Source organism: Panthera onca, chromosome E1 (assembly GCF_046562875.1).
Source record: "Panthera onca isolate mPanOnc1 chromosome E1, mPanOnc1 haplotype 2, whole genome shotgun sequence".
NCBI classification, from domain to species: Eukaryota; Metazoa; Chordata; class Mammalia; order Carnivora; family Felidae; genus Panthera; species Panthera onca.
This window is the reverse complement of record NC_138352.1, coordinates 53,247,436-53,274,089: the sequence shown is the minus strand read 5'-3', so window position 1 is coordinate 53,274,089 and position 26,654 is coordinate 53,247,436. Positions and strand designations below refer to the sequence as shown.

At 53.4% G+C, this 26,654-nt stretch overlaps 2 protein-coding genes across 2 annotated transcripts; one reads left to right on the top strand and one right to left on the bottom strand.

Annotated features, from left to right (window-relative positions):
• Positions 1 to 567: 567 nt before the first annotated feature.
• Positions 568 to 15,444, top strand: UBE2Z (ubiquitin conjugating enzyme E2 Z). Its single transcript, XM_060646314.3, has 7 exons — positions 568 to 1,005; positions 3,017 to 3,089; positions 5,029 to 5,216; positions 7,287 to 7,398; positions 10,307 to 10,419; positions 10,858 to 10,948; positions 13,335 to 15,444. The coding sequence occupies exons 1-7, from the start codon at positions 689 to 691 to the stop codon at positions 13,503 to 13,505; spliced, it is 1,065 nt and encodes a 354-aa protein (XP_060502297.1). The 5' UTR covers positions 568 to 688; the 3' UTR covers positions 13,506 to 15,444.
• Positions 15,445 to 16,829: 1,385 nt separating this feature from the next.
• Positions 16,830 to 26,093, bottom strand: SNF8 (SNF8 subunit of ESCRT-II). Its single transcript, XM_060646315.3, has 8 exons — positions 25,937 to 26,093; positions 25,518 to 25,568; positions 22,504 to 22,642; positions 20,604 to 20,708; positions 19,887 to 19,959; positions 18,797 to 18,938; positions 17,864 to 17,938; positions 16,830 to 17,061 (listed from the first exon to the last, which is right to left on the bottom strand). Exons 1-8 carry the CDS (start codon positions 25,988 to 25,990, stop codon positions 16,924 to 16,926), a joined length of 777 nt encoding a protein of 258 aa, XP_060502298.1. The 5' UTR covers positions 25,991 to 26,093; the 3' UTR covers positions 16,830 to 16,923.
• Between the last annotated feature and the right edge of the window lie 561 nt (positions 26,094 to 26,654).

Genomic DNA, 26,654 nt, shown 5'->3' with positions numbered 1-26,654 from the left:
TCCTATGGCAACGCCTAGCAACAGTGCCTGGCATTTAGTAGCCCCTCCATAAATGTATATTGGATACACTCAAATGCGGGAGTTTTTCACTCGCAGGCTCGGATTCCTTCCTCTTGGTCCTGTTGCACGCCGGGGGCAATGGCAGCCTGCCCTCCGTGGGTGAAGGTGCGGGGAGCAAGGATAAATTAGAGGTTTTCAGACAGTAAAAGAGCCCGCAGCAAGTCGGCTCATCTACTCGACGCTCCCCCAAGGAAGCTGGATCCCCAATTCTATCCCACGGACACAACCGAGGGTCGCTCCCGCTAAGGGTGGGGAGAGGATCCTTCCTTCCTCCTCTTATCACACTTGAAAATAAAATATTCCACGGCACTGGGCTCTCGGCCGCACCTCGACGTCCCGGCACGCCTCAGATCCTCCTCCCACAAAGCGGGGGACCGACGCAGGCCCGTAGCCCTGGCGGAGCCGGCTCGCTCCCACCCCCTCTCGCCCTGGAGGACCGTGGGTGGACGCTCTTGCAGAACGCCTCTCGCTGGTCGGGCGGGGGTGGGCGGAGCCAGCGCCGCCCGGGCTGTGGAAGCGGAGGGTGGGGACACTCTGGCCCGGCTCTCGGTGGTGCGGGAGCGGGAGGGAGCAGCGGCCGCTCTGGTCGGCGGACGTGCTGCCGAGCAGTCCCGGAAGCGAAGCAGCGATGGCGGAGAGTCCAACTGAGGAGGCGGCGACGGCGACGGCGGGCGCCGGGGCGGCAGGCCCCGGGGCGAGCGGCGTCGCCGGTGTTGTTGGCGTTAGCGGCAGCGGGTTCGGGCCGCCTTTCCTGCCGGATGTGTGGGCGGCGGCGGCGGCGGCGGGCGGGGCCGGGGGGCCGGGGAGCGGCCTGGCTCCGCTGCCCGGGCTCCCGCCCTCGGCCGCTGCCCACGGGGCCGCGCTGCTTAGCCACTGGGACCCCACACTCAGCTCCGACTGGGACGGCGAGCGAACCGCGCCGCAGTGTCTACTTCGGATCAAGCGGTGAGCCGGGGTTTTTCCTCCCCCAGCCCCGAGCTCCGGGGCTCGACCTTCCCCGCCCCCGCTTTTACCCACTACCCCCCCCCCTCCCCTCCCCGCCGCCCGCTGCCTCCGCGCTTCCCTCGCGGCGGCCCAGCTCCAAGGCCCACGTCTTGCCAGCCCGGAACGTCGCGATCCAAGTCCCCTCTTCCCCCGCCCGCAGCTCCACACGTACCAAACCCCTCCTCGAGTGCCCAGGTCCGACCCCGCCCCTCGGCTCCCTCCCTTGAGCCCTTCGTCTCTGTGCCCCATACCCTCCCCCATACCTCCCGCCCGAAACCCGACCCTTTCGCGCTTCAGCAACACCCCCTCCCGTCTTCCGCGCCGCCTCTCTCCCCCCTTCCCCACCCCAGCCTCGCTAGATGCTGCCCGGAGGCCCCACCCATCGTCCCCCCCCCCCCCACCCCCGCGTCGTCTCCTCCGGAGCCCCGTTTGTAACACGGCTTGCTTTCCTTGGCTTCAGACTCGAGGCCAACCTTTCTTTTTATTCCCCATCTCTTCAGACCCTCTCCCCAAGTCTGGATCGCTTCCCTCACGTACCCGCAGTCTCCCCTTGAATCACTTCTGCAGAACCCCGAAGCTGTCCGCTCTCACACCTGTTCCAGGAAACGCACGCTTTCTCCCCCCACCCGAGTCTCACTCTGGCTTGTAATATCCCACTCAGGACTTTCTTGTGTTTTTCCCTCTGGGTCATCTGGTTTACTTTTCCGAAGCAAATCCACCCTGCTCAAATATAGGAACAAAGGCCCAAGTCCTTTCTGTGCCTATTTCTTGGGTGACTGACCTTAGATCCTATCATTTAATAGATAATGTTTTTTTGCAAAAATGCTTGGCGTAGTGTTTACTGCATAGGAAAAGAGTAATGCTTTTTAGCTGCTTCTAATCCTGAGACCTGTTTCTTGATGACCAGCCTCTTCCTCTCCCCGTACCCCCCACTGCAGCCATCCTCCCCTGGGTAGTCCCATCCCCCACGCTCGGAGTCCCTTCCCGTGTCTCTACCTACCTTTCAAGGTGGTGATAAAATTGAGCAGCCCGCTGTGTGTGAAGTGTCTGGCCCAGTGCCATGCCAGCTCCATCCGGGTTGCCACCTCTAACTTCAGAACCTCAGCACCCCCCTCTCTACTCCTGTACAGTCTTCCATCCCCGACTTACCTGTGAGTTGCGCCAGTACTGTTTCCCCTCTGCTCTGTCACTTGTTTGCCCTTGATGTCCCTATGTACCCTAGCAAGTCCCCAGGCTTTTCCCACCTAGAATGTCCTTTAGACCCTTGCTGACGGCTGATGCATTCTAGGTTGTGCAATCCACCCTACAAATCCTCCCGTCTACAGCAGCCGCTGCGTGTCCTTCTCTCCTTCCCGGTGTGAGATTCTCGGCTATTTCAGAGGGTCCTCCTCCCCCTCCCGTTCCACCCCCCTCCAGTCTGAAGAGATCACCCCCCCCCCCCCCCCCGCCTTGGACTCCTGGGCAGGCAGACCATTACTGCCCCTCGCTAGCTCACTTGCTTCTTACAATCCCCTTGCCAACAACGGTCCGCTGTATGGTTTACAGCATTCGTTTCTTAGTGGAGTTGGTGATGTCTTCCCAGCTACTGAGCACTCTTCATTTAGCATTCAGCGGTAGTACCTGGGAATCTCGGAGGTGGGGAGTGAATGAATTGCCCTGTGGGAGGAAGAGAGAGTAAATGGGATGTGGCTTTTCCAGGGTGACATCTGATGCCATTGGGATCTCTGATTTTTTTTTCCCCCTCCCCCTGAGGAAACAATGCCCTTTTGATAATAATTCCGCTCTCTGCTTGCCTGACGAGTACTCAGCTGAGGTTTCTCAGCCAGCGAGACAGTGCAGACATTTGTGGTACCAAGCACCACTTTCTCGAACCCTGGCCTCATTGAGGTGATAACAACTGTTCTGCTCAAGGGATTCCCCTTTTTTCTCCTTTCCCTCACTCCCTTCCCCACCTCCTCTTGGTGTTATACAGGGATATCATGTCCATTTATAAGGAGCCTCCTCCAGGAATGTTCGTTGTTCCTGATACTGTTGACATGACTAAGGTATGTAACTCGGAAGGGGTCGGGGGCTACTGGGAAATTGGGCCCAGAAAGTTGGAAGAGCCTAAAAGAGTATCCAGCCCACACCTCTGATTACAGAAATGAATAAATCGAGATCCCAAGAGAGTCCGTGGCTTGCCCAAGGTCACCCGGTGAGGTGGAGCAGAGACTTGAACAGGTGTCTTTTATTTGGGTGCCAGTCGGTCTGGCTTGGAAAATCCCTGTTGATGCCTCTTGTCCCAGCCTGACTATTGTCAGGACACTCTTTCACTCTCAAAAATGCTCCAGTTTGGCTGATGAATGATATGGTCACCCTGTTCCTTTTAACTACCCAGTTCTTCCCCATCCTGCCACTCTTGGCTTTTAAGTAGGGTGCTGTAAATCAGATGCGGAGAAGGTTGGGATGGGGCGAGCCTGAGTAAGCAGTTTATGCTTAAAGGGCCTTGTTCAGGCTCCTGTCCTTACTGGTTACTGTCGAATATCCGTTCCATCCCAAAGACCGTTCCTGTCTTGTCCTCCACATAAACATGGAGGAAGCTTAAATTCCCTTGGCATGGATACCTAGGCCTCTCTGTCATTGAGTGCTCTACCCCGGGGAGTCAATGTTCACTTGATCTGATGTTGTGAAGAAATCAGATTTCCTAAATCGAGGAAACTCTCCATAGTTTCACATTCCCTTACAGTTAAAAGTTCAGACGTTCTAGTGTTGGTATATCTATTTTTTTGTTTTGAATAGGTTTCCCTGTAAATTGATTTTTTTTTTCTTTTTATGTGGTTGGAAATGTTTTTCCTGGGACATCCTGTCCTCAGTCAAGTGTCCCTGTTCCTATGCCAGTCCCCCGGGTCCCAGAACTGATGTCATGTTGATGCCATTTGAGCTTGTTATTCCAAAAGACTGAGGGCAAAAAGATAATCCGGGGTGCCACCCGTGCAGAGTTGGGACTGAGGCATTGGATTGCAGGGCCTCTTTCGTCTTGCTGTTAAAATTCTGAGCAAACCTAAATGCCTAGGAGCCTTTGTAGAAACAGAAATGTAACGGGGTCCGTTCACCTTTTCCTCCTTTCAGGAGAGGAAAGCTCGTTCAGTGATTGTGGCCGGAGGAAAAGAGCTTACCGTTCTGTTTTAAGTGCTGCCGATTTTTTTTTTTTTCCTTTTTAAACTAACCTACAGTATCGGGGAAATTTCTGGGGATGGTCTGATGGCTCCAAATGGACCCTGAGTTTTCCCCGTTACTCTGTGTGTCTTTGACCCAGCTGGAGGCTGCCTGAGCCACATCCTCCACAGTCGGTTTGATCCCATGCAGAGGAAGCAGACACCCTCGGCCTCCGTCACAGCCCTCAGCTCTGCGCTGTGACTGCCACTGGTGCTGTGGCCACCAATCCCTCTGCTCTTTTCCATTCATCTTACACCCCCCACGCCCAGCTTTGTACCACGTAAACAGGGTGGAGTTGCCTCGTAGGCATGTTTAACCTACGCAGATCCAAACGGACGGACTCCCGTGAAAACATGCATTCGTTTCTTAAAATCAAACACGCTAGGATAATATTTTACACATGCCAACTTTAACTCCACAGCGGTGTTCCATCTTCATTTGTATATCTAACACTGATCAGGGAGGCCCAAACAAAAAGCACGCCGCGAGGGAGTTTTAAGGGACCCTCGAGGGAGAGTGATGTTGACGCGATTCGATCTCCACCTTGGGCTCTAACCTTAGAACCGTAATCCCTGAGTAAGGCGCCCCTCCACCGGAGTGGGATTTCTCAGAATTCCAGACATAACTTCTCGGTATGAGTGAGGACAGGCTGTTTGGCCTGCACGGTGAGGATATGGAGGATGGATACCAGATGAAGGTCCTGCCTCTGGTGTGGGTAGCGAGTGGAAGCCAGGAGGGGTTGGGATGGGACATCACCTCACAATTTTGAGATGGGGTTTTATTTTGCAGATTCATGCATTGATCACAGGCCCATTTGACACTCCTTATGAAGGGGGTTTCTTCCTGTTCGTGTTTCGGTGTCCGCCCGACTATCCCATCCACCCACCTCGGGTCAAACTGATGACAACGGGCAATAACACAGTGAGGTTTAACCCCAACTTCTACCGCAATGGGAAAGTCTGCTTGAGTATTCTAGGGTAAGAGGAGACTTCTAAGTGGCCAAGTTGGTTGTTAGCAAATAATTCCTGCAGGCCAGCCTGTATCAACCAGGGTTCCTCGCCTGAAGCACGGAACACAGCAAATGACTGGAGTGACCGTTTCCTCATTTTTCCCCAGGATGGTACACAACCGTATATCATTCTAGGTGCAAAAGAGAGAAGTTAATTTATGACCCACAACGGATGCTTCAGCGAAGCGATTTCTCCCTGAGCGCCAGCGGCACCTGGGAACTTGTAGCCCTGCAGATTCTGGGGTTCCACCCTAGACTTAGCACATCAGAAACTCCAGGGGTAGGGGCCAGCAGTCCGTGTCTTCCAAGCCCTCCAGGCGATGTCTGGCGCAGTCCAGCCTGAGAACCACTCCCTTAGGGCCTCAGGGCTTAACCTCTCTCCCGAACGGGTTGAGAAAGGCCGCGGGTCTGTGCCATGTAAGGTTGTGGGTGTCTCGTTTCTGAGTCTCTCAGTGAGTGGCTTTGGAGGCGGTGGTAGTGATGAACACGATTCTGATATGTTAACAGCTGAATGAAAAACGAGGTTGGAAATCACATCAGGTCAGAAACAAGCTCCAGGAACATTTTGAGTCTGGGTGCTACTGAGATTTTGCTGCGTGCAGTTCTCACTCGTTCCCTTTCATTGCCCTTTGGGGGTTACCAGTTCAGAGTGGAAACATCTTCTAATGTCTTCTGGATAGCTCTTTCTCGGGTGGGTGAATTTCCCTAGGGCAGAGAACAAGTACAGGTTGAAGTTGGGAAGGTTGCCCAAACCGGCGGTACTGTTTTCTCTCTCGTCCAGCAATGTCTGTCTTGTCCAGCATGTTTCCCAGTGTGCGTGGGGGAGAAGGCAGCTGAATCAAACTGGAGATCAGGATTTCTTTTTTTTTTTTTTTTTTTTTAAATCTCTTAGATCCAGGGACGGGTTCTGTGATGGTGGCTGTGAGGAAGTCCTTCAAAAGAGGCTGCCCTTAAAGAGATCTTTTATGTCGTCGGGGTTTTTGTCTCTGCTGGTAGGATAGCGGTATATATAGCCCACAGTGGTGAAGGCACTCCGTTGTTTCCGTGTGACATTTGTGCGTGACAGCGTCTCTGTACGAAGTTCTCCGCTAGGCCAGGATAAAACTGTTTTGAACAAACAACAGCCCACAGTAGAAACAGGGGAAGTTAGATGGCAGGGTGAACGTGGCAGAAATGGGTGGGGTAGAAAAGGAGAAGCTACCTTGACATTGTGAACTCTTCCCATGAAGCGTCATAGGGTAGAAGATTGGCCAGTCAGCTTGAACAAGCCTGTCCTGGCTTAGGTTGTGTTCGGCCTCCAGATCAGGTGCCAGCTGAGCTAAGAAATGTCATGTCCAAGAGCTGCCTTCCTCCTCCAATACGCAGTCACGTATGTGGAGGAGAGGACCGGTCTTGTTCTGGATGCTTTGCAACTCTATTATTTCAGACCCTCTGCAGTGTAGAAATGCCCCTTACCCCCTTCCTGTCCTTTGGCAGCGTTCTGTAGTCTTCAGAGAATTCGACGCTCTCTGGGGGCTGGATCCAGAACGGGATCCCTGATCGTCAACACCCCCCCCCCCCAACATGGCCTCTAATCAGATGGCTTTGGGCCCCTCTGTGCCTGTATCTCCGCTTCTGTCTCCTCCTGACTCCTTCGCCACCCTTAAATAAGGAAGCTCTGAGATCCACAGAGGTTAACATTTAGACTGCCTTTGAGGCTGTTTTCTTACCTTATTCCTTTCATTTTGATGAATGGAACCTTCCCTGGTTACTGTTTCTTTCTTAGGCCAATGAAAATCCCTTCAAAGTTATCTTGCTTGCTTTACCCTCTTTTCTTTTGTCCCACTTGATAAGAGGATTAGGCAGTCTACTGACTTCTGGTGAATGAGGGTGAGACAGGCTGGGAAATTCCAGAGCATTAATAGTGAAAGAGAAACGTTGAGTCACTGATGGTGCTGTGGTGTGGCCAGGCCCCAGGGTACTGGTGCGCTAGTCTTTCTTTCAGTGACGGCCTTCGAGCTGGCCTCACCCGGCTACTCCCCTCTGCTGTGTTTTGCAGTACGTGGACCGGCCCTGCCTGGAGCCCAGCCCAGAGCATCTCCTCTGTGCTCATCTCCATCCAGTCCCTAATGACTGAGAACCCCTATCACAATGAGCCTGGCTTTGAGCAGGTAAGACCGGGGTGGGGCGCGGAACTGTGGGCAGAATACTGGGTTTGAAGAGATCAGAGAGGTCTGCTTCGGGGTCCTATTTGTTTGTCACCATAGGAGGAAAAGGGAGCTGGTTCGTGGGCTCCTTAAAAATGAATTTTTTTTCCTCGTAAGCCCTGATAACACCGTCAAGTTCTTGCCATGTGACTTGGGTGACTCTGCAACGTGGGAATGAGTGGAGTCATCCGGAAATTAATTCTAAGCCTGCTTTGGGGGCTGTTTTGCAGCCGGTGGGTTCTTCTGCACGTGTCCATTCTCCAGTACCCCCTTACGGTACTTCCTAGTGACTCCTACTCCCGGAGTTACCAAGGGCTATTACCTAAAGAGCCACGGGAGCTAGTCATTAGCCAGGGCAAGCATTTTTTGGTCAAGGGACGCCTGGGGGGTTCGGTCGGTTAAGCGTCCCGACTCTTGATTTTGGCTCGGGTCGTGATCTCACGGTTCGTGGGTTCAAGCCCCGCATCAGGCTGCATCAGGCTCCGCCTTGACGGTGCGGTGCAGAGCCTGCCTGAGATTCCCCCACCCCACCTCCCTTCCTTCCTCCCTCCCTCTCTCTCTCTAGTCTCTCTTTCCCTCTCTTGCTCTGCCCCTCCCCAACTCGTGCACGCACGCACTCTCTCAAAATAAATAAACCTTAAAAAAAAAAAAAAGGAAAAAAAGAATATTTTAGTCAATGCTACCGAAGAGAAGGCAGAGGAAAGTCGTATTTTCCAAAGGTTTGCTATTTGCCAGCTACTGCCGAATTTTTATATATAGTATCTCATTTAATCTCTACTCGGGGTAGCTGTTGTTATCCCCACTGTCAGATGAGGTGTTGGTCACGTGGAGAGGTTGATTAACTTTCACAAAGACACCCAGATCATGGTAGAACCCAGCATTTGCCTGGAACCCAGCGTTCTTCCATTGTTTAAAACTGCCTGCCAGGATTACTCATGAGTACAAGAAACTCATGAGTTCCAGTGATAATCCCTAAAGATTATAATTCTGTCTAGGTGATTAAAACAGTTAACTGAGTTTTAAACTATGTGAACAAAGGGAAGTACCTTTTAAGAATGAACAAAAGTTATTCCCACAACCATCCTTTCCAAACAGTGTATTTGATTTCAGGCTTCAGTAGAAATGGAAAAGGGCCTTACTCACTAACCAAGGAGCTGATTTTAAGGTCTTTCCTTGTTTGGAAATTTAACAGAGGTGACTGATTCTTTTCTTTTCTTTTCTTTTTTTTTTAAGATTTCATTTTTAAGTAATCTCTGCACCCACTGTGGGGTTCGAACTCACAACCCTGAGATCAAGAGTCGCACGCTCTGCTGACCGACCCAGCCAGGCATCCTGTGACTTTTATTCTTAATACCCCGAAACATTCTCACTTCACAGCCTCCTGGTGTCCAGGTGGCTTTTTCACAGCTCCCCAGAAGGAAGGAAGTGCCCAGCTGATCCATTTCTTAAGTCTTTTTTTTTATATATGTTTATTTTTGATAGAGACAGAGCACAAGTCGGGGAGGGGCAGAGAGAGAGGGAGACACTGCATCCGAAGCAGGCTCCGGGCTCCGAGCTGTCAGCACAGAGCCCGACGTGGGGCTCAAACCCACAAACTGTGAGATCATGACCTGAGCCAAAGCTGGATGCTTAACCGACTGAGCCACCCAGGCGCCCCCATTTCTTAAGTCTTAAGGCTAAGCAACTTCTTTCTTAAGTGACTGAAATGGCTTAATGACAGGAAGAGTAAGTACCCTTGTTGGGCCCCACCCAACTTTGAAGATCTCGGAATCAGATGAGGTCCACTGTCCTCATTTGTCTTCCCCGCCGTTTTCACGTGCTACTTGCTGTTTATCAAAGTAGTCACTGACAGTCCAGCGTCCCAAAGATAACGTATCACCAGAAAGAACATAATGCGGGTAACAAAAGAACTGACCCGCGGGGGGACGCCTGGGTGGCTCAGTCAGTTAAGTGTCCGACTCCCGATTTCGCCCCAGGTTCCTGATCTCGTGGTTTGTGAGTTCGAGCCCCGCGTCGGGCTCTGTGCTGACAGCGTGGAGCCTGCTTGGGGTTCAGAGAACCGACCCGCTGAGCGCCAGCTAGTAGTTTGCGTGGTGTTTGACAGGTGGGGACTACTGTGGCTCTCCTCAAAACGTTCAACACGCCCCACGGCACCCCCGTGATCTCACTGTGGTGCATTTTGGAAACGGTGGCAATGGGCCGAGGGTGTGTATCTCTTTCTTGTTCGTGCTGGGTTTTTAATCAGAGGCCAGGGTTCTGATTGCCGGGCTGGTGGCAGGAGGAGCGTTGAAGAGTAAAGGAAGAGTTACGAGGATGGAAAACCGTACCCCCTTCCATTTATACCCGTGCGCTCGTACCGGCTTTCTCCAAGTTGGGGTTTTCTTTTGGAAGATTCAAGTTCCCCTTCGATAGATTCATATCAGTTGGTGCAGTGATGGGGGATCCCTGCAGACCTGAAAAGGAGTTAACCGGGAAGCATCCTGGTGTCTATAGAGTTCTTCACTGAGACTCCTGATAAGTGTGCCTTTTTTGTCCCGCCACCATCCCTCCCGGTGCTTCTTTCCCACAGAATCGACCTCCGGGGCCTCTCGTTTCAGTCTTAGGAAAACGGTGACGGACGTAGGTTGCTGCTTACAGGTCGAGTGACCCGTAACGGAGGATGGGTATTGGCCCGCATGGCGGGGGAGGTGAATGGCCCCAAAAATAAAAACTTGGTTGCTCTCCGAGGATCTGCCACCCAGCCGGAAAGGTGTTCTCTGGATTCGTCTGCGTGGGTCACGTGCCCCGTGCTCATCGTGAAGTCTCCTCCTGTTGACTTTTCTCTTTGCCTAAATTTTGTACTTGGATACTCTGGTATCTGTTAACGTTGCAGGAGAGGCATCCAGGAGACAGCAAAAATTACAATGAATGTATTCGGCATGAGACCATCAGAGTGGCGGTCTGCGACATGATGGAAGGAAAGTGTCCCTGCCCTGAACCTTTACGGTATGTATGCGTCAGGAGAGTCAGTACCCACTTGGTACTCGGTATTCTTTTTGGAGGTTTAGCTGGTTCGTACCTTTGAGAGTCTTCGGGGCAGAATCCAGCGTTGGGCACCAGGGGAGATACGGAAAAAGGAAAGATGTGGCTCGTGCACGAGGGTTACTCGAGAGGAAGTTCGGAGAGCTTCTCTTTTCCTGGGAGAGTGCCGAGCCTGCTGGGAAAGTATTAACAGTCACTCTCCTTGAATCATCCCTAAGGTAGGAGAGAAATCAGCCACGGGCCGTCGGCTGTTCCTTTTTCCATTTGCCACCGAAAGATTTCTGTAGGATGCCACACCCGGGCTCGGGAACTCTTACTTGGTTTGGCAGCGAGGCTAGGTGACGAAGGGGGGAGCCCTCCCCTGCCGTGTTCCTCACGTCCGCTTCTCTGCCTCTTTTCCAGAGGGGTGATGGAGAAGTCCTTCCTGGAGTATTACGACTTCTATGAGGTGGCTTGCAAAGATCGGCTGCACCTTCAGGGCCAGACTATGCAGGTAACGCAGCCCCTGCCACTGACTCCAGACGCCTTCCCGCAGACCCTGTAAGCCCCCCGCCCCGGCAAGGATAGCGCCCGCGGCTCTCAGAAGTCAGAGCCGAGAGCAGCTTGGTCCAGTTTGAGCGGCCGCGGCCCAGAGAGGAGACTGCCTTGCCTGAGACACGCGGCATCGCTTCTCCGTTCTTGGCCTAGTAGAGTCCGAACCGTCCTGCTTGCTCGTCTGGAATGCCTTCCCTTCGTAGTAGTCTTTTCAAACGCGAGAGCTTTCGGCCTTCTGGGAATCTCCGCGATTACAAGGGCGAATCCCCTATTGGAGTTCGGTCCCTAGGTCAGAGGGGTGCTCAGAGAACGAGGCCGCGGGAAGCGTCGGATGTGTGGCGCTGTGGGTTGGAGGGTTCCCGTGGCAAAAGATAGCAAGCCCTTGTGTAGTCTCTGCCTCTACCGGGGAAACGTACTTTCCACTTCCAATAAGAATGCAGCGCTTAGGGGCGCCTGGGTGGCTCAGTCGGTTAGGCTTCCGGTTAGGCTTCCGTCGGCTCAGGTCAAGATCTCTGGGTTAGTGAGATCGAGCGCCGAGTCAGGCTCAGTGCTGACAGTGCGGAACCCGCTTGGGATTCCCTCCCTCTCTCTCCCTCCCTCCCTTCCTCATGCCCTCCCTTTCAAGTGCACTCTCTCACGTGCTCTCTCTCTTTCTTAAAATAAACTTTAAAACTCCTTTAAAAAAAAAAAAAAGAATGCAGAGTTTAGACTTGTTTTCAAGAGGAGATTCTTACTAAACCAAATTGTAAATGGTCTCAAATATTAAAAAACCCGGTTGTTAAGAGGACGAGACTCGTGCTCTCCCGAGGACCAGGTCTTGTGTCTTTTGGGTCATTTACTGGCCATCTTGCTTTAGAATCCTGCTGACTTGGGTAAGTGACTGACATGTCCTTGAGGTCCCTCCCCAGCTCGTTCTGAGCCTTTTCCCCCGCCCGGTCCTCGCCACCAGCCGCAGGGGTGAATGTCTTCTTTCCTCCGCTGCTGCTTAGAAATGGCGGTGTCCCTTTCCTTCCTTCACGGACTTTCCACCCACCTGCCATGTGCAGACTCACAGGGCAGGGGCGCCTGGCTGGCTCAGTGGGTAGGATGTGCGACTCGATCTCAGGGTTGGAAGTTTGAGCCCCAGCGTTGGGTGTAGAGATTACTTGAACAAACAAAACGAAACAACCTCAGAGGGCAGGGGCGGCTCAGGGTTAACTTGTTTCCCAACCCCGTTTTTAGAGGACATGGGAGGTGCTTCCTCCCATGGTTTCAGGAACCCTTAGTGCTGGTATTTAAAAGCATTTCCATCGTTCACCCTGTGGAGGAAAAATAACTCGTGATGAGAGAAGGAGAGGGAGGAGCAGCGTCTGGGGAGGAGGGAAGTGGGTGGCTTTGGAGCCCGGGATGAAAAAGGGAAGATTTGAAAAATTGACCGCCTCAGAGGGAGTGTGGCGTCCAGCCCTGGCGGAGCGTAACCCTCGTAAGTGGCAACGCGCTGGCGCCCCGGGGACTGTGATCTGTGTTCCCTGGCCCCTGACCCTGAGGGTGACGTGTGGGTAAGAGTGTGGAAGGCGTTTGTGTGCGAGAAGCAGAATGTGAGGGGAAAACCGGCTGGCTTTTCGGGACTCTCGAGGAAGGCGGTCCCCTCGCCTGAACCCCGGCCCCGCTGCTTGGCCGCCGTGTCCTCTCTGTGGCATTTTAAATTCCTTTTGTTTATGCCCTCCGCTCCAACCATAGTTCTTCTCGAGACTCTCGGGACCGTGAACCCCTCTCTGCAGAGTGTTTGGAGATCTTTGATCTAGGATTGAGCTGGGTGGCCCTGGAGTCATGCCCAGAAACCTGGACAGGAAGGTGGTGACAGGTCTCCGTGGAAGAGTGCACGGGTGCTTAATCTGGAAGTCAGAGCTCCTGAGTTCTCGACCTGCCTGTGACGTTGGAAAAGCAAGTTCCCCTTTGTTGAGTGTGGGAAAGGAGGATAACTCTTCTCTCGTGTGGTTTTTGTGAAGTGAATTGAAAACCAACCCAGGCACGCTTCATGATTACGGTTCTGGTCTTCAATTTCTGTTCCTTATCTACCTCGCCTTTCCTCTGACCTCCCGCATAGTGGCTTGCTTTCAGGGAACAAGAGTACGTTTTCACGTTGGCCCCAGCCGGACCTGTCTGGGGTGGTTCACCCGCCATAACGTTCCTGAACTAGTCCTGTGTCATGTCGTCCGCTGTTGGCCCCCGTCGGTGCGACGCCCTCCTCCGCTCCCGGGACTCCGAAGCGGAGCGGGCGTCCCGCGTGGGCCCGGAGCTGCTGTCTCTAGGGTGAGCTGTCCAGACTCGAATCTTCCATCCCGCTTGTCTCCTTTCCCCCACAGGACCCTTTTGGAGAGAAGCGTGGCCACTTTGACTACCAGTCCCTCTTGATGCGCCTGGGACTGATTCGTCAGAAAGTGCTGGAGAGGCTCCATAACGAGAACGCCGAAATGGACTCTGATAGCAGTTCGTCTGGGACAGAGACAGACCTGCACGGGAGCCTGAGGGTTTAGACCCTGCTCCCTTCTCCCCTTCCCCCACTCAAGAGTCCCGGCAAAGTCCCTTCCCCCCCACCCCAGGGACGGAGAGGCAGTGTGTATCTCCCTCCAAACGTGACGTCATCCTGCAAGATGGCAAGAACCGAGCAAGCTCGGATCCCAGGGTGTGGGAGCGGGGAGGCCGTTCCTGATCTGACCTCCCTGGCTCTCGAGCATCTGGGGCCATGTTCATCCCATAGCAGGGGCCCAGGTACCTATGCAGGAGCACCCGGGGCGAGGGCCCCTGGCAAAAACACGGCAACCGACACACCTCTCCACAGGGCCGGCTCCTTAGGGATAGGTGGGAGACAGGCTGTAATTCCAAGAGGGAGTGTGCCCACGCGACGTATGGGGTTATCTGGAAGGGAGCTTTGGGGAGGGGGGGGGCTGTCTGTGACACTTACGCAGTCTGGGTGGTTGTCTGTCTGTCTGTCTGCAGTCTCGAAGCAGGGCTTCCCAGCGCCCTTTTCCCCCCTGCCTCTCTTCTCCCACTACTTCCCATGGGCCAGCATAATTTTGTGTTTCCTAATTTATAGTCACTGTTCTAGACAGACCAAAGAGAAGGAACAGTGGTGGAGTCTAGGCTGCTGATCAGTAAGCTTTACCTAGCACCTGAGCACCTTTCTCCTCTGCCCCGCATTCCCACGCCCCTTCCCGGTTTGAAGACAGAAGGGGACTGGCCCCGGGACCGAACCGAGTCTTGGTTAAAAGCCCGCACAGGCACCCTGAGAGGCTGATTTTGTTCCCGCAATCACTGATTTGAGAAGTTCCCCACACAGCCAGCTGCTGTGTATATGGGATTGGAGCCACTACATAGAATAGTTTCTTACAGATTTTCAAAAAGGCTAGTAGCCACGACGAGGGCACTTCTGAGGGCGGGGTGCGGCGGGGAGACTGATGCTCGTCCTGTTGCGTTTCCGTTTGGCTGTCCTTGTGTATTTTCACCCCAGCCCCTCCCGCGCCACCGCCCCCCGCCCCCCGCCTCAACTTCAATGCCCAGGAACCTGTGGGGAGCAAGGTAGGCAATGGCGGGGGGGCGGGGGGGGGGATGGCTGGGACTCTGGGCTCCCCTTCTCGCCACTCCCCTCCCTCTCCCTCCCGGCTGCTCTGCCGCTGGCTCTAAGGGGTGTCCCCCTGGCTGTGTCGCTTCTCTGTCTGTATCTAGCTACAGTGATTCTTTAGCCGGTTGGCTCGGAAAAATGGGCTTTAGGTGCCCCGTGGTACTGGGCGTTGAGGGAATCCAGCCTTCCCCTTTTTGGTGTGTTCGCCCCATATTTTCCGGATTCTTCCCGTTAAGGCTCCCAGTGGGGTGTCGGTGACCCATGTGACGCAGGGCCTCAGGCAGCATCCAGCCACGTGGAAGGGAGAAGGGAGAGGAGACAGCGTACCTGCCCCGCCCGCTGCCGTGGAGGCGGCTGCCTGGGGGTCGTGGTGGGACTTCCCTGGGGGAGTTCGGGGGTGGGGGGGTCGGGCACAAAGGAGAATGTCCTACTTGGGAGGGCAGGAAGCTGAGAAACTGGACAGGACGTGGGCTTGGGGAACGGAAGTTTATCTTGGATACCGAAGGCCGAGTCTCTTAACGAGACTCAAAAGAGGGACCCTGCTTCCCATTTCCCTCTTCCATTCCCAGAGCTAGCGCAGGGCTTAGAAGAATGCCCTTGGTCTATTGGTCCAGTGGTCGTCTGTCATCCATTTTAAGTGTTCCCACTTTCAAGTGACAATCCTCTCCTTGGCCCTGCCATGGGCAGAGCATGTCTGGCATACCGGCCCGACTTTTACGCCCTAATCTTGAGTTGAGGAAATATATGCACAGGAGTCAAAGAGATGTCTTTATATCTGACTGTACATAAATGAAGTTTTTTGTTTTTTGTTTTTTTTTTTTCTTTTTGGTGCAATAAAGTTTGTTTTGGCAGAAGGAGGAAGCGCCTGTGGGTGTGGGAGGGTTTGCGTGAAGGGAGCGTGGGTCTCCTCGACAACCACACCTCTCCCCTGGGTCTGGAACCATCAGGGAGGAAGAAAGCGCTCAGTGAACTGTCTGGAAGCTGGAAGCTCCCGGCTACGTGACCTGGGTGGATGCAGGGCTGCTGGTGACCAGTTTCCCGCCTACCAGAAGGAGAAGAGCGTTTTGTGAGCCCCCCTCGGGCCGCCAAGGAGAGGAGTGCCACCTTGGCCTCGGCTGCTTCCAGAGAGATGCAGGTCCTACAAGGACGGGCAGGCCTCGAGTCTGGGCACCTGGGCTTGGCCCGAGTGTCCCTTGGTAAGGATAGGGTGTCCACTTTCGGGATAATCCAAACCACTGGGTTTTCTGTTTTCTGGCACTCAACCAGCCCTCAGGAGCCCAGCGTTCCGAGACCGTGGAGACGCTGCTTCACGCAGCCTCCGCCCCACACCCCTGTCCCTACTGGGTAAACAAGGCCCCTGCTTTCCGGCGCAGAGGCTTTTCCTCCTGGCTGACCACAGGCGTGGGGAGAAAACTTCGCGAAATGCCGCCTCGTGCTGTGTGCAGCCAGGATACGGGAAAGTGAGGGGGTCTGATGGGAGTGGACCTAGCTCTGGCTTTTCTCTTTGCTTCTTCCGCCTGGTGGCCTCTGGTAGAGGACTTGGACCCTTCGCCTGAGACATTAAGGAGACCTACTTACCCAAGTAAAGTCGTGAGGATTAGAGGGGGTTCGCAAATGGCGTGGGGTAGGTGTTCAGTAAACAATGCCCTTGCCGCCACTGAGGCTAGAGGGACCCGGTGAGCAACGGGAGAGGGAAACCCACTAGGAAACGGGAGAACTACCACCGTGTAGGGCCACTGTCGGTCAGTTCCCCCAGATTCCACGGTTTCCTCTAACCACCACTTGACTTTGACCTCTGCTTCACACTCAGCCGTGTCTGTCAGAACCTGCAGGCCCTCAAGGAAGCTGGATGAGACCGGACGAGTGGCTATGACTTACGGGTCCGTTAGGGTCTGCTGGTTTGAGATCAAAACATCTTCCTAGGGACCAGCTTTGAGCCAGCGGGCTGTGATTTATGCCTCAGGGCTAGAGAGAGACTAGGCTGTCGAGCCAGGAGGCGGACAGCCTTCGTCCTAGACCCGGCCTCGCCGTGAGCTTGGAAGACCGGCCCGTAGAGGTCCTTCCCTCCGTGCTCGCTGTTCTGTGTAACTCGGGTCCTCCTTCCTGGATAAATGAGGTTTTCTCCACTAAAGATGCTACGGGAAGGCACTTTAAGAAAAAACAAGCCAATGGGTGAAGCGTACGGAGGGCGCAAGAAAACTTGGAACTCTTTCTTCTTGAAAGAAAACAGAGACAAAAGCAAAGTTGTTCGGGTTTTATTCACCAACCGCTCTCCCCTCCTCTCCCTGCCAGCTGCCGGGCCCCCGGCCCCCACCCCCCGGGCGCTCCCAGAGTCAGGGGAGGGCTTCTCTGGCCTCCTCGGCTGTAATCTCCTGGGAGTAGAGGTCCGTGAAAAGAGCGGGCAGCCAGTAGTGGGCCTCCCCGGGCGCCTGTAGGTCCAGCCAGGCCAGCCCTTCCTTCAGCAGGTGTTCCTGGAGGGAACGGGGAGGAAGAATCCTCTGGGACAAGGGAGCCCCCGTAGGGTAGACTGACAACCCCCCCCACCTGTTTTGGCTTCAGCGGGGTTTTCGGGCTACATCTACACGAGTGCCTTCACGTGTTTACACGATGGGAGCCACCGTGCTTAGTTCCGCGTCCGTTACCTCGCGGGTAAACCTTTAGGGAGAAGTTAACGAAAGGGCTGTGTTAGCTTAGAATGGACTCCCGATTCCTACAGCTGGAAAGAGGCCCAAGAGGGGCTGGTTGTGCCCCACAGCATTAAATAGATGTTTCTGTTACCCTGCTTTCCAGAAAAAAAGGAGATCTAGTTTAACTGCCTGGATGAGGAAGAAGGTATTGAAGGCCAGGGTTTACGGTCTCATACTCCTTCTCGTAACATCGGCCTCTCGTTAGCGCCACGAAATCTGTATCTATGAAACTGTAACCACAACACGCAATGTAACAGAATATGATCGTGGATGTGTCATTAAGTAGTTCACAACCCTCTCACTCTGTATTAACAGCGTTACTTCTGATACAAACTACGTGAATGGTCTCACCAGGCTCTCCAGGCCGGGAGACAGGAGGCGGGGTGGGGGGGCTCGCCTGCCGCAGTCAGGAGCCTGCCTCGGTTGTACCTCTCAGGGCCACCCTCAGAGACGTGGGGTCACTTCTGTGGGCCTTCAAGGCAAGAGGCCAGCGGAGCGAGGCTAGGTCCTGCCCGTGTGCTGCCTGTCCACCCTCCTCCTCCCATCTGGGGCCCATCTTTGCTGGGCCATTCCAAAATTCACATACCAGCACTTGCCGCGCTCGCTCGGTCTCCCATTTAAGACTGGCTTTGATATCGCTGACGGTCACGTAGCCATTTTTCTGAAGGAAGGAGGGATGGGGAGTCAGGTAACAGCGTACTTTCCCTAAGAGCCCAGCATCCGCCCAGGAACAACGGGTTTACCCACACGGGACAAAAAACTGCCCTTGGGCGAAGCCTATGAGAGCACAAAAAAAGAATGTTTAGAAGTCCCAGCAAAGAGAGAGAGAAGCAACTTTCAGGGTGACGAGGTGGGGGGGGGGGGGGAGGGGGTTGAGTCTTAAAAAGTGGGGTCCCTGGTACTAAAACATTAGACTTTCTCAGAGAACTTTGGAGTATGATCTGATTCAGGACAATGAACGGACAGGAAGGGACGGTGACCATTCCCCAGGGAGAAAAGCCCTCTCCTTCTTGAGTTTTGTTCGGGGGTATAGATTTAAGAAACCCGAACCCCTCTTTCCTAAAGCCATGGTAAGGATTTGGCAGGGGTGGGGGACGTGCTGAGGAACAGGGGGAACGGTAAACAAGATTACACATTTGTTCTGCGGCATCGACACCCAGTTTTAAGAAGACCTCAAAGAACCTGTCTACCCAAGAAAATACAGTTCGTCGTCTGCATGTCCGCCTATTCCGCTAGACTGTAAGCTCCCGCAGAGCAGGAACCACGTGGTACCCGTCGTTCTGCGCCCCGCAGCCTGGCCCGGTGCTTGGCACTGTAGCTGCTCAATAAACGTCTCCTAAAGAAGGTCCGGTCTGACTGGTGCATCCGCTAGGCAGTCTGGGCAGAAGAACCCCCCACCGCCCCGCCCCCCTGCCCCCCACCCCGCCCCGCGGCTCCAGAAGCCCCGCCCACACACGTGCACGCACACGCCTCCCCTCCCCTCCCCGCGAGCCCTGGCCCCTCTCGAGGCCCGCGGTACCTCCGCCAGCTGCAGCACCACCGTGTGGTCCATATTGAGCTCAGCCGGAACAGACTGAATGAGGTAGGTGCCACCCACGGGGATGATGCCAAAGCCGGTGCCGAGCGCCTTCAGCTTCTTGATGGCCCTGATAAGGTCGTCTCTGAGGGGAGGAAACGCTGCTGAAACACCTTGGGCCGAGCGGACCTGGCAACGACGCACTTCCGGCTCGGCCCCGGGACGCCCCGACAGAAGACCCAAGAGGGCGGGCGACGTTCAGTGACATTAGCGAAGAGGCGGGGTCAGAGGGCACCAAATGGTGCCGCTGCCAGTCAAAGGAGACGGTGCCCGGCCATCAGCCCGCGCAGTCAGCAAACCATCCTAACCCCAGACAGAGGTCAAAAATACACCTACGGGGGCCCGTCAGGAAATGTGAACGAAGGAGCTAAAGGCAGGGGACAGCAGGGAGCGGCGTGGACTACGGCCAAGTGCAAAACGCTTCTCCATTTCACAGAGGGCCACCGGGCTGACTACTGCCATGTGGCTTTTCCCTAGTTCCCCACTAACTCAAACCAGGGAAAAAGAAAACCCGCAACACGGTGGGTCCGCATACCCAGCCCACATGCTGACAGCATTTCTTTTTGTTTTTTTAAACCTTTTCTCACCCTGAAGTCCCACAGAGAGGCTGGCGAACCAGATCAATCTATCTCCCCCCATCTTCTGGCCCCCACCCCTCTCCCCAGCCTTTCTCCGAGCAGGCGCGCTAGCTTCCTGAACCCCAAGTAATCCAGAGTCTATACAGCCCCAAGTTAAAAAAGAAAAAAAAAAAAAAAAAAAAAAGCAACAATATATTACGTAGACATGAAAAAAATACATAAATGATGCTTAGAAGGAAATACACCGGAACGCTGGCAGTTGTAATCTCTCGCTGGAGAAGTTACAGGTGGTTTTTGGTTTTTTATATCTGTGCACTTTTGGCATTCTAAAAAAACATGTTGGAATAAAATGATTCCTAAAGAAGCCCAGACATACGAGCCGTGAAGAGAAAAGATTTCATGTGATTTCTAGAAAGGCTTTTCTACACTCCAAGGGACTGGAAGGCACGACCTACTGGCTGACATCCTGTGCGAATTTGCCCCTTCCTTTTAACACCTGCTGATGTAGTTCTTCCAGAGTTATCAGACCTGTTGGAGGGGACAGGAAAGCAGATGAAGTCCGCTAAACCAAACCAATTAAAAAAAGCAAAGGCGGCAGCATCTCCCAAAAGCTATAAACACTCGCTCAACGTCGAGGCTGTTATCTATTTACGGCCAGTGATTTCTAACTGGGTCTAAGCTCGCTTGCTTTCTTGACTTCAACACAGCCCATTCGATGCGCTCATTAAGAGGACGCCGCTGGAGGCCCATTTTGGAGGTCACGTTTTGGGGAGCACAGAAACTCGGCATCACCCTACTTTCCTGGGAGTGGCAGGGCAGACCTAGAGTTCCTCGTGATAAAGTCATAACCCAGACACGTTGTGTATCGGGGGAAAAGGCCTTAGCTCCTACCTCCCTACTGTTTTCTATACTAACCAGGGGCTGGACCTCCCCGGGCAAAGGTCTCTAGAGAACAGGGACAATCATCCAGGCCATTCCATTTACCCCTGGCCATGGAGACGTGGTATAGATTCAAGGGCATGAAGCGGCTGAGACACTTCAGAAGACCAGTTTCTCAAGATCTCACTGGCCTGCAGACTGAAGGCTGGAAAAGCTCATCTTTCAGGGTTCTCTCTCTCTCTCTCTCTCTCAGGGAAGCCCAAAGCCCAGTCAAGAGACTTCGCCACACTCACCTCCATTCCGGTGCTTCAGGGCCAGGCACACTTCGATGATCTGAACACCCAGCTCATAATAGAAATCTCCCACGCCTAGCATCTCAGACCAAAATCCTTTTCCAGCTAAAAGACAGAAAGGCAACAGTCTAGGTCATATGTTAGCCTACGCCCATAGTTTCTTTCAAAGCTAGATTAAAACATCTATCCTGTAGGAAGCCTGCCCTGCCTAGCCTAACTCCTTGTGCTCCATTTACTACTCAGGATCCCCAAACAGTTGGAACTCTTGGAAATTCCTGCTAAAAAACAGGCTCAGGGGCACCTGGGTGGCTCAGTCGGTTAAGCGTCCGACTTCAGCTCAGGTCACAATCTCGCGATCTCGCAGTCTGTGAGTTCGAGCCCCGCGTCGGGCTCTGGGCTGATGGCTCGGAGCCTGGAGCCTGCTTCCGATTCTGTGTCTCCCTCTCTCTCTGCTCCTCCCCCGTTCATGCTCTCTCTCTCTCTGTCTCAAAAATAAATAAACGTTAAAAAAAAAAAAAAAAACAGGCTCAGACAGTTGTAAAGGGTGGGCCTTCTAAAAGGCATTTCTGTTTGGCTAAGTGGCTCCAGGATACTATGAAACTGAGTTTTCCTTTCCCAAAGCATACAGGGAAATATGATGGGACAAGGCTAAGAAAAAAGAATATGCAGGGGTGCCTGGGTGGCTCAGTCGGTTGAGCGACCGACTTCGGCTCGGGTCACGATCTCACGGTTTGTGGGTTCGAGCCCTGCGTCGGGCTGTCTGCTGACAGCTCAGAGTCTGGAGCCTGCTTCGGATTCTGTGTCTCCTCCTCTCTCTGCCCCTCCCCTGCTCATGCTCTGTCTCTCTCTGTCTCTCAATAATAAATAAACGTTAAAAAAAAAAAAAAAAAAAATGCAGACCGGGCATTCAAAAATCCATTGAAGGCCATAGTTTATGGAGTAAAAAATGCAGGCTATAGAGTAGTAATTATAGCATAATCCAATATGTTAAAAAAAAAAAAGTTTATAAATACAATGTATGTGTCCAGCAAGATAACCTTAGACTGTTAATATGTATCCCTGCAATTAGGGGACAGGATCAGGAGACTTCTATTTTCTGTTTTTCTCTTTTCTCCTTCGTTGACCGACTGCATAATTACATGCTACTTTCATTAAAATGAAATTCTTTTTTTTTTTTTTTTTTTAATTTTTTCAATGTTTATTTATTTTTGAGACAGAGAGAGACAGAGCATGAATGGGGGAGGGTCAGAGAGAGAGGGAGACACAGAATCAGAAGCAGGATCCAGGCTCTGAGCCATCAGCCCAGAGCCTGACTCGGGGCTCAAACTCGTGGACCGTGAGATCGTGACCTGAGCTGAAGTCAGACGCTTAACCAACTGAGCCACCCAGACGCCCCATTCTTTTTTTTTTTTAATGTTTTATTTATTTTTGAGAGAGAGAGAGAGAGAGAGAGAGAGAAAGAGCGAGTAGGGGAGGGGCAGAGAGAGGAGACACAGAATCCGAAGCAGGCTCCAGGCTCTGAGCTGTCAGCTCAGAGCCCAATGCAGGGCTCAAACCCACAAACCATGAGATCATGACCTGAACCGAAGTCGGTCGCTGAACCGACTGAGCCACCCAGGCGCCCCCGAAATTCTTTTTAATAGGGGAAAAAACCCATTAAAAAATTCCACTGTAGATCATCGAAGGGGAGGTCAGGCACACTGGCTACCAGCCTACTCTCCAACCTCTCCAGCTTTCCCATCAAAGTGGGCCCTCAGCCACCCTGCCAGGCCCACACCAAAGACTACATCCTCTGGCTCTCCCTGCAGGCCCTTCTAGAAGATGCCCTGACAACAGTGATGACAAGGAGATGCGCTCCTGTCCCTAGGAGAATACCACACCCCTACAGTCAACTCCTTACAGGCCAGAGGATCCACCCCGATGGTGGCGCACATGTCCTGGAACTGCACCCGGAATTCTGGATTCTTCCGGATCTCCTGCTTATGCTTGCTGGCAAACTCCTCCAGGTTGGTCTTGAACATGTCCAACTGCTTTGACATCTGTAGGGTGGACAAGGAGGAGGTTAGGGGCAGCCCAGCTAAGTGACAGATGTCAAAAATAAGTTCCTGGCCCAGTGGCAGGGCAAGGGCTAAAATAACCCATTTCCTCCAGGCCTACTATTATGCTGTTTCTTATCCCATACCCTTTCTTTTAAAAAAAAAAAAAATCTTTTTTTAATGTTTATTCATTTTTGAGAGAGAGAGAGAGAGAGACCGAGGAGGGGAAGGGCAGAGAGGGAGACACAGTATCCGAAGCAGGCTCCGAGCTGTCAGGACAGAACCCGATGCAGGGCTCGAACTCACGAACCGCGATCATGACCTGAGCCGCAGTCAGATGCCCAACCGACTGAGCCACCCGGGCGCCCCTTGTTCCTTCTCTATTTATCCCTAACTCTCCTTCGTGGTTCTGCTGTCAGCTGACTTGGATGCTATAATGTTTCCTCAATTCTAAAACACACATTTTGGGGGACGCCTGGCTGGCTCTGTCAGTGGAGCACATAACTCTTGATCTCAGGGTTGTGAGTTTGAGCCCCACATTGGGTGGAGTTTACTTAACAATAAAATGTTTTAGGGGCGCCCAGGTGGCTCAGTCAGTTGAGCGTCCGACTTCAGCTCAAGTCATGATCTCACGGTTCGTGAGTTTGAGCCCCACGTCGGGCTCTGTGCTGACTGCTAGGAGCCTGGAGCCTGCTTCAGATTCTGTGTCTCCCTCTCTCTCTGCCCCAACCCCGCTCATGCTCTCTCTCTCTCTCTGTCTTAAAAATAAATAAAAAAACATTAAAAAATATATTTTAGGGGCGCCCAGGTGGCTCAGTCAGTTAAGCGGCCGACTTCAGCTCAGGTCATGATCTCGCGGTTCACGGGTTCGAGCCCCATGTTGGGCTCTGCACTGACAGCTCAGAGCCTGGAGCCTGCTTCAGATTCTGTGTCTCCTTCTCTCTCTGCCCCTCCCCCACTCACCCTCTGTCTCTCAAAAATAAATTTTAAAAAAATTAAAATTTTTAAAAATAAATCAAATATTTTAAAAAGAAACATAAATAAAAAATAAAACACATTTATCCCCCCACGTGTTCCTGTTCTAAAGACAGGATGCCTCTAACAATCAGTGGCACATCTAATGTAGTGCCTTCTTTTTCTTTTTCCCACAGAAACTGTCATTACATTGAAGGTGCACCTCATAATCCATTTTGTCTTAAAAATGAGGTGGGGGGGAATTGCCTGAGTGGCTCAGTCCGTCAAACATCTGACTCTTGATTTCAGCTCAGGTCATGATCTCATGGTTCCTGAGATCGAGCCCTGCAGCGAGGAACCTGCTTGGGATCCTCTCTCTCCCTCTGTCTCACTCAGGAGTACTCGCAAGCTTGCTCTCTCTCTCTCTCTAAATAAACTTTTAAAAACGAGGGAATGCAGCATTCAGAGAGAGGGAAATCTCCAGCCACTGACAGAAAGGCTAAATAGGAGAAAATGAATTAGGTGTGCAGTGACTGTTTAATCTTTCAGTCATGGACCTTCTTGGAATCAACTCCAAAAGAAAGAATCCCTGGGGCGCCTGGGTGGCTCAGTCGGTTAAGCGTCCGACTTCAGCTCAGGTCATGATCTCGCGGTCCGTGAGTTCGAGCCCCGCATCGGGCTCTGGGCTGATGGCTCAGAGCCTAGAGCCTGGAGCCTGCTTCCGATTCTGTGTCTCCCTCTCTCTCTGCCCCTCCCCCGTTCATGCTCTGTCTCTCTCTGTCTCAAAAAATAAACGTTAAAAAAAAAAAAAATTAAAAAAAAAAAAGAATCCCTAAGGGAGGGGTGGGGGCCTACCAGACTGCATTCCAAAGCTAAGGTACTAATGATTTGGGGATTTTCTGACTTATGGCTGTGACTCCTTCCCTTTCTCTAATTAACAAAGCCTACTTTCTACCTGCCGGGAGAGTAACCGCTCCTGGCCCAACACTTCACTTGCTACATATTAGAAACATTATAATCACCATTTCCAGTTGATTCCTGTATGTCATCTCCCTTATGAGTGGGAGCTTTTGAAGAGCACAGCCTGTCTCTTTCCTCAGTTCAAGGACCCCCATTTCCTTGCTTAACTGCTTCCTCCTCTCCTTCCCCAGTCGTCATAACTGAGTAAACTTGGGGCATGGACAGAAAAGGGAAGTGTTAGAAAAGGAAACCGCAGGCCCCGCGCCCCATCACTGACACACACTTCTGGAGGGGACAGTGGTGGGGCTGGATGGCACAGAGTAAGCAATATTTTCATGTTATCCCCCGGCACATCAAGTGAAAGCCTCCAAAGATCTAAGTCAAACGGCTCTACCAACTACTACCCAGGTAACCTTGGACAAATCCCCTGAATGTCCTCAATTCTAAACTGGGAAGAACAGAGCTCTCTCCTGATAGGACTGTCAGGATGAATGAACAAGACAGGGTCGAGAAAAAACGGGCACGTGCATGGGAGGATGAAAGCATGTAATCATTCAAAGATGTCAGCTATCACCGTCGTTAGCAAGTCGGCAAATGGTCTGAGCAGTCCAGAAACCAAGATTTGCCAAAGAGTCGGGTTTTAGTTTGATCCGAACAACCTAGGGGCACCCCGGTGGTGGCTCAGTCGGTCAAGCCTCCGACTTCGACTCAGGTCACGACCTCGGGGGTTCTTGAGTTCAGCCCCCCGCGGGAGGCTCTGTGCTGACAGCTCAGAGCCTGGAGCCTGCTTCGGATTCTGGGTCTCCCTCTCTCTCTCTGTTCCTCCCCCGCTCACACTCTGTCTCTCCCTCAAAAATAAATAGAGATTTCAAAATGTTAATCCACACAATCTAGTTTACATCAAAGGCGTCCTGTCCACCCTGTCGGGTCTCCCCTCCTGCCTGGAGTCCTCCAACCGACTCACCTGGGCCAGCTGGTCCTCAGCCAAGACAGTTCCTCGCTCCTTGTACTTGGCCTGTCAGACAAAGAGACCGGCGTGAGTTGAGAGTGGGCACTGGGGGCTCCCACTTGTACTGCCCCGGCTGAAGTATGAAAAGAGGAGGGTGTCTTTGAAATGGTTTTCCTTAGGGAGAGGGATGAGGAAGAACAATAGACGACTGGTCTGTAGCCAAATTTGGGGACGCGGGGGGAAAGGGCTGGTGGACCCGGGGATGCTGACACTCCAACCCACCGGAAGCTGAAGAGTCTCAGTTCCCCGGGACCCGAGCAGCCTGCTGTCAGACTGCGATGGGGGGTGCGATTTGAGGGTACAGAGCTCTCCGCTCCAAGACTTCAGTCTCTGTCGGGTCGGGGGTGGCTGTGGGTCGGCCTTCGTCCCCTCACCTCGGCCAGCTTCTTCTTGGCGATGGCGCCGGCTCCCACCCCGCGGCGATGCATCCCAGCCCCGGGCCCGCGGGCCGCCCCGCTGCCGGGACCCCGGGTCTCCGCGTCCCGGGATCCGCCGCCGGCTCCCGACGCGGAAGCGCGGGCCGCGCGTCATCTCCGCGCGCCGGAAGCTACGCGCCGACTTCCTGCCGCGGGGCACAGCGGCCCCGCCTTCCTCGGGTGGCAGGGTTGGGAGAAGCCCCGGCGGAGCCCCGCGGCGGGGAAGGACGAGGCGGCGAGGACGCGTGGCGGCGGCCTCCGTGGCGGCCGCGCGTTTCCCCACCCACGTGGGTGCCTGAGACCCTCGCTTGTTGGCGCGGCTGCCCTTCCGCCGCCACCCAGCCTCCGGCCGCCTGATACGGGGCCAGGCGCGGAGTCGTCCCGAAGCTTCCACATTGAGCATGAAACCCAACGTATTCTGCTCTAATGGAGCCGACCCCGTTGGAGGCAAACGCGGAGGTTCTGACTGGGGCAGGCCTTACAGTTAAGAACTGGGACTCTGGAATCGGAAAGCCTGGCCCCAGAGCCCACGACCGCTGCTTATGATGTAGTAGCTCCCGGCAAAGTCCTGAACCTCTCGTGGTCTACTGGCCACGGTTGGTTTAGAGTAACCTACTCGTGAGGTGGTTGTGAGGATGAAGGGAGAAAATGTGTAACCAAGCATTTAGGGCGATGC

Bases quoted from the DNA above. Each gene is read 5' to 3' on its own strand.
- UBE2Z (XM_060646314.3), top strand. From the start codon at position 689: ATGGCGGAGAGTCCAACTGAGGAGGCGGCGACGGCGACGGCGGGCGCC. The intron at 5,217-7,286 runs GTAAGAGGAGAC...TGTGTTTTGCAG, and splicing joins GTCTGCTTGAGTATTCTAGG to TACGTGGACCGGCCCTGCCT. The intron at 10,420-10,857 runs GTATGTATGCGT...CCTCTTTTCCAG, and splicing joins CCCTGCCCTGAACCTTTACG to AGGGGTGATGGAGAAGTCCT.
- SNF8 (XM_060646315.3), bottom strand. From the start codon at position 25,990: ATGCATCGCCGCGGGGTGGGAGCCGGCGCCATCGCCAAGAAGAAGCTG. The intron at 22,643-25,517 runs GTGAGTCGGTTG...TCCACCCTACAG, and splicing joins CTGAGGACCAGCTGGCCCAG to ATGTCAAAGCAGTTGGACAT. The intron at 18,939-19,886 runs GTAGGTCGTGCC...TCCTCCCCTCAG, and splicing joins TTCGCACAGGATGTCAGCCA to AGACGACCTTATCAGGGCCA.